The sequence below is a fragment of the Eurypyga helias genome, unplaced genomic scaffold (genome assembly GCF_000690775.1).
Source record: "Eurypyga helias isolate BGI_N326 unplaced genomic scaffold, ASM69077v1 scaffold20603, whole genome shotgun sequence".
NCBI lineage: Eukaryota > Metazoa > Chordata > Aves > Eurypygiformes > Eurypygidae > Eurypyga > Eurypyga helias.
The window spans coordinates 13,398-20,311 of record NW_010240836.1 but is presented as its reverse complement, the minus strand read 5'-3'; the positions used below and the strand labels follow the sequence as shown (position 1 = coordinate 20,311).

Sequence of the window (6,914 nt, the reverse complement as noted above, 5' to 3'; positions counted from 1 at the left end):
CGGGGTGGCCCACGGCTCCCCACAGACACGCGGATGAAGTTCATCCGCACCTAAATGGGATGAATTCACAAAACAGCGGCAGCGGTTGGAACCTGCTTGCCCCTCAGTGTCCGCAATAATCCCATACACAAGAAAAGGGTGCGTAACCAGACGAAACAGTTCTACACGCGAAGGAACCAGCCCTGGGACCTACCAAAGCCGGGCGGTAGCTGCGAATGTCCTTCAGCCAATAACACCGGGGGCTAAAAAACCCCAAACAAACAAAAAAACAAACCCTAAAAATGCTGCGAGTGCACCAAAACCTGTGGTTTTTTCCCTTTGAATGACATAACCGACTGTTCTGTTTGGCAGAGTGCGGACAACGGCCGCTCATGGAGAACATCTGGGGATTGCGGATCCTAGGCGGCCACGACGCCCAGGCCGGAGCGTGGCCGTGGTCGGTCAGTCTCCAGCTTCACCAGGTCCACATCTGCGGTGGAGTCCTGGTGAACGAGAACTCGGTCCTTAGTGCTGGCCACTGCGTTACCAGGAAGTACGTCCCCGTGCCAACACCGTTAGCCAGGAGGAGGGCAGAGTCACCTGGGGGGGTCGCTAACAAATCACCCCAACAACCAGTGGGGTTCTTAATGAAGGGTCAGTTTGGTTTCGATCCAGGTGACATTGGGTTGGGGGCTTTTTTTTTTTTTTGCAATGGAGCTCTAATTTCTCTGTTTAATGCCTTTTTCTAAATTAGAAAAGCTCACTGCTAAAGGAAAATGTCGCAATACCTAGAGACATTACAATTTGTTTTAACACAATCCCCATTTTTACCCAAGAGCCAACAGCTCGGCACTTTGCTACTACTTTCTTACAACGATGGGGTACACACTCCTTAGAACAGGCCTTTTAGTGGTACCTACAGCAGCTCTGCTGCGATCCTGATGGCCCCGGCCTTCTCTGCAGCCCTGAGCACAGCTGCAAAGTCTGCACGCCAGTTCATGCGCGTTGCTGTCGCCTGCGCTGACATACCCGTGAGCTGCGGGAAACGGAACCGTGAAGAGCTCTGCTCTTCGGAACTTCATCATCTGTCAGGACTTGGTTAGATCAGCTCCTTGCTTCTTTAAACGCGCGCTTATGAACATTACCTCTGAGGGGCATTACATTCCAAATAACCAATTTAATTTTTATTTTAGGCTCTGGAGAATCTTGGAGGTTAATCAGATTTTTGCAGCTTGCCCTTTGCTCATCACAGGCCAAATTCCATTCCCATTCAGAATCAGCAGATTTGGTTTCAACATACTCCAATAGACATTAGGTCAGAGTGACTCCGGCCCTATTTCTAAACTGAATATTAAGTTGATCTTCCTTATCTGTATCTTCTAGCTAATGGCTTTCCCCAATCCAGCTATAAGCACAGCCTCTGTAAGCACCGTGGGCGGGTATAAACCTACTTCCTTTCTGCAAAATAAACCCATGTTTTCATCTTTTTCAAAACCGTATCTCCTGGGTGGCCTCTGCTGAGATGGGGTGGGGAGCCAGATCTAAGTATCTGCTGAGCTCTCCCTAACAGCCAGAACCAGCATCAGGCAAACCCAGGGTTCAAACCAGACAACACGGTAATTACCCAAATTTGTTCCAGCAAATATTTAGTACAGAATTTCCAACGTCTGTTCCTACAGGTGTGTAAAACGGTGGGTCGAAACAGCGCCGTCATTTCCTCACTGTAAAGCCTAACTGGAAAAACCAAACCAATTCTCTCTTAGGAACCCACGCTCCTGGAGAGCTGTTCTGGGCGCGCACAACCTTAGGAAACACGGCAAGCACGCAGTCACAAGGAGCATCAGAAGCATCACTGTGCACCCAGAGTTCAAGAGAGAGACATTTGAAAACGACATAGCACGGTTTGAGCTGGCTCCCGCGGTACGCTACAGCGACTACATTCAGCCCATCTGCCTCCCTCCCGCGCACCTTCACCCCCAGGCGCACAACGACACGGAATGCTTCATCAGCGGCTGGGGACATACAGCCGAAAAAGGTACAGATCTGCTTCCAGGGTAGCAGCTTCCGAACTGCTATCGGACTCCAGGCCCTCTAGCTCAAGGGGAGAGGACTGAATTTGTGCAGGTTACGGTTTGATCACACCACATCATTAAATCCTTCTGCAACTCAGCATCTGCTTTCAGGCTGGATGCATCCAGGCTGGATGAGGCTTGGAGCAACCTGGGCTAGTGGAAGGTGTCCCTGCCCATGGCGGGGGTGGGATTGGGTGGGTTATAAGGCCCCTTCCCACCCAAACCATCCCATGATTCTGATTCTGCGTGCTTTCCCCCTGCAAGCAGATCGGGTCTAGGCAGGTGTAACTAAAGGCATGTATTTCCTAGCCTTTCTGCCAAGTATAACACGAAAAAAGGAAAATAAACTACCCTGACTTTCCGATTCATGGCACAGCTACTCGATGCTGTCTGCCAGAAATAGCTCTGACCGAAAAACGACGATTCTGACACCACGCAGTGTGAGTTTAGGCCCCCTCCCCCCGTATTTTACGGATGGCTGCGCTCCCTCAAATTCTCTTTAATCCTGATGAGCTGGGACATGTTGGCCGGTGGCGCGCACCCTTCCCGAGTGGGGATTTCAGTCCAGCTGGGGATCACACAAAGCTTGTTTGCTAAATCACCCCCGACGTTTTGAGCAAGGCCAGCGAGCAGTATTGTTATATCAACATTTCTTCACATTAAGAACGGCAAAACCTGCATCAAATCCATGTCTGCAAAGCCTTAACCCACTCTGGTTTAGATTGGCTAGAAGCAGGCACGACCCGTTACGTACGTGTCTGAACGCAGGCAGAAACACGCTTAAGGCAGCTACAGCGGGCAGGGAGAGCGCGGCACGAACCGCTACACGCCACAGCACGGGTATTTTACCTTTCCGTATGCTATCTCCCATCAAAGGTAAAATGTCGGCCGTGCTGAAAGAAGCACAAGTGGAAATCATTCCTTCTAGCGTCTGTAACAGCTCTGATGCGTATAGAGGCCTGGTTAACAACAACATGATTTGCGCTGGCTCTCCATCAGGAGGCACCGATACCTGCCAGGTAAGAACGAATGCTGTGCCCGACCTGGCACTACGGGCACCCCCAAGCCAGTCTCAGGGCCGTCGTGACCGGCACTTGTAGCGTAATTAAAAAGGCACAAATACTGGACAAAAAACACATCAAACTGCGAAAGCCGCATTGTAAAGAGAGGCAGGATGGTGATTTCAAGGAAAAAATATCTCCAAAATGTACCCAAAAAATTCAGGGATACTCGGAGTGAGTGAAAGGATGCAGGACACAAACATTTACGCAACGCTTGCCACAGAGATGCCAGTAGATTCCACAGCGCGCAAACATATGTCGGGATACACACACGGGTCTCACTGCGCACGCGTGGCGTGTGGGGCACACACGCATCCTGCCCAGCTTGGAAAGAGCAGCAGCGTGGGAAAGTGATGTAGTTTGGTGACAGGGCAAGGGTTTTATGTGAATGCTGAGCCATCAGCATCTCTCCGAGACAGTTCTCACATGAAAAGCACCAGAATGCGAAAGCTGGGGCTCCCGTGGTGCTACGGAGACATTTATAATTAAAAATCATAACCTATTCGTAAGTACTTTGTCTGGTATGCTTCCTGCTCTCCTCAGCAGTTTTCCTTTAAGTAGGTGACACGGGAAAGATTCGGGGCTGTGCATTCATTACCGCGTTTCTTGGTGTTTACACGCTGTGCGGACAACAGTCCCACAGTAGCTGGTGAGAGCTCGGGGAGCCAAGCCTTGGAACGAGAAGCAAAGCTTCAGTTAAAGACACTGAAAGGCGCGCAGGCACGGAGCTGGAGCCAAGGTGTCACCCAGCAGCACCCAGTCTTACCTTGGCTTGTCCGTGTGCTGCTCCCCGTGGCATCCTCGCTGCCCAGTTCCCGTGGGTGATTAAAATACGACAGTGAGCCCTTGCTGACTCAACTCTTCACTGACTCCTGGAGGGGAACAGATGTTACAGTTCTTGTGTTGTTTACAGGGAGACAGCGGTGGACCTTTAGCGTGCTATCACCCCAGCACCAACAGATACTATCTCATAGGGATCGCGAGTTTTGGAGTTGGCTGCGGCCGACCGAAGTTTCCTGGGATCTATGTCCGTTTATCTCAGTACAGAAGGTGGGTAACGTCCGAACTGCTGAGTAACAAGGCTGTGAATCCCACCAGCGTTCTGCTTACCGTCCTGCTGGCCGTGACATGCGTGGTACTGGCGTAGATTTCCAAAGCGACAGCGCGTTGCGTCATCCTCAGAGGTTTGGTCTGCCTGTCTGGACTGCGAGGAGCGTGCTAACTCCTGTTCTGGAATAAATCTAAGAGCCAAAGGACACACACTCATTGTTCAAAGTAGTGTTTGCAATTGTGTTCTCTTTTGTTTTCCGCCTTTGACACCCGAGCCGACCGCAGAGGAAACGCTAACAACCTGACCCCAGTAAAGAAACTCAATCTAGAGACTGTAATTACCCACTGAAAGACGCTTCTAGCCCCTTTGGGCGCTGCGCCAGCCGTCAGAAGCCCAAGCACTACTGAACGCCACCGCCGCGGATGCACGGGCGGCAGATACTCCTGCTTCGGGCGAGCGCTAGCAGAGTGCGACGCAGCTGTGCTCAGAGCAGCTGCTGGCAGCCAGAAAGGAGAAACCCCTGCAGAAGGTCCAGGTACTGTCCACTCATTATCCGCAGCCCCGACCCAACTTTACACACAAACAACTCCGTATTCTGCCCGCTGGAAGGACACAGCAATTAAAGGATTTCTGGGTGCTGTCCCATAGACCAGGCATTCGATTTTGCCCACTGGGACACCACCCAACGAAGGTGGTTTGGTCAGAACCACCGCAGGACCACGGTCATTAAAAATAAACGAGGAACGTGACAAATCTATTTTGGCGACTTTATTTACCAAGGTCAAAATTTGCAACCACCTAATTGTTTCAACAAATATTTACAGTTGACGTAACGCGGGTACTTTCGTTCGGAATAACCAGACCGGTGTTCCTGTCTCTCCCACTCACAGGGTAGATTCTGTTCTCTTACAGGCTAGGTCGTGAAGTAAATCCAAAATAAGTGTTTCATGAGAAGTGATTACTTAAAAGAGCCAACCCCTGTTACTGTCTGATATTCCCATGATGAAAAATCAGCTGCTCTTGCCAAAACATTCTTTTAAGAGGATGAAAGTTTATGAATGTTTTGCCTGGCAGCACACTGGTTTCACTTGCTGAACACAGGAAGAATTGGCCACCATTTCTTCTTTACAGTCTTAACACTTGATAGCGGGTTTTTATTATTATTCCGTATTACAAAAGAAGGTAAAGGAGCAACAGCACACAGCGAGGAGCAAAATACCATACAGAGGAGTTACCAAATTCGCTTCAGCACTGCAGGTCAAACCCCCTCAAACATACACCAGGGCGTACCCACGGCAGCGAGAAGGTCCGGTTCTCTGAGGCGCTAAGCACGTCCCAAGGAGTTCATTTCTCCTGAAACTCCGCTCGCAGGAATCGGAGGCACCAAGCACCTCTCCTGGAGCAGCTCCCTAGAGCCGTGACTTTCTCGGCCTCGCTCCTTACGCCTGACATGTCACCTTTTGTGACACGGTCGCCAACCAACACAACACTCTGGTTCGGTCTAAAGGAAGCGTCTCGTGGATTAGGTCTGCAACAACCAGATGCTTAGAATGCTCAGAAAAGAATGGGCTTTTACAGCCCGCTAACAAGGCGATGCGGAATGCAGTCTCTCTCGCACCGTTCGCACGGAACTCTGCCGCTAACATGTCCATTACTTCCAAAGGGAGGAAAACAAGACGTGCTGACTGACCGTATGACACGCATTACACATCTAGGGAGTGAGTACAGCTCTTAATTTCATTCAGGTCTGAGCTAGCACAACACACACACGTAGCTCTAACACCTTTTTAATAGCGTAGTCCATAGTGCAATTCCCGCTGACATAACTGGAAGCAGGATTCAATCCTAACTATGGAAAATAGTGTATTTATTATTCATGCAATAAGCACTGCATACACATTGCTCTACTTCACAGAATCACAGAATCACAGAACAGCCGAGGCTGGACGGCACCTCTGGGCATCACCTTGTCTCACCCCCTGCTCAAGTGGGGGCACCCAGGGCCAGCTGCCCAGGACCACGGCCTTTGGAGTATCTCCAAGAATGGAGATTCCACATCCAAGAGAGTCCTGATCATGGCAAACGGTTAATTTTCACCTGAAACAAAATCATACCAACTAGAATCTCCTACAGCCATCGGCTGTAATGTCAGATATTGTCAGCTGTGGGGAATAAAAAGCCCTGATCTCTTTTTTATTTTTTCCCAATACTCCTTAGGATCCGGTTTTTTTTTTTGCAAGTTGCCTACAGACATACAAAATTAATTCAAATATCTCCTACCCCAAAGAGGATCTCATTTGACTCTGTACTATCCATAAAAATATACGCTTGAAAATCTGGTTCACAAAATATTTCATTTGTTTACTAAAATGAAATATAGAAACTGTCAAAATACGTATATAAACTCAATTTCAGAATTTGTAAAGATCACAATTCAGCTACAAAATATACCAGCCATCTACCTGTTTTCAATAGAATATTTTCTTACAAAGATACCGCTAGTTCGCAAAATACCGCCTACCTTACAAAAATCAGTCGGGAAACGCTGCGCTCCTTTCCGCACACAAACCATACATTACAGCTCACTAACCCTTTGGTATACATCTGCAATTCCTTATTTTATCCTTCTTCTATTTGGTTTCAACGTTCCGAAGCACAGCAGAATCTCCAGGCAGAGTAAGCGTTGTGCCTCTCGCTGGATGCGGCAGCGGCACGCAATCGATTGTCAACTCTCGGTGCTTATCGTGCCCA

General features: G+C 49.2%; 1 protein-coding gene across 1 annotated transcript; it reads left to right on the top strand.

Moving 5' to 3' along the window:
- Positions 1–351: 351 nt before the first annotated feature.
- TMPRSS12 (transmembrane (C-terminal) protease, serine 12) lies at positions 352–4,259 on the top strand (the record flags this gene model as incomplete). The annotated part of the gene is made up of 4 exons (XM_010148581.1): positions 352–532; positions 1,743–2,014; positions 2,928–3,070; positions 4,026–4,259. Coding segments are annotated over 4 exons (830 nt in total), but the record flags the coding sequence as incomplete, so codon positions are not given.
- Between the last annotated feature and the right edge of the window lie 2,655 nt (positions 4,260–6,914).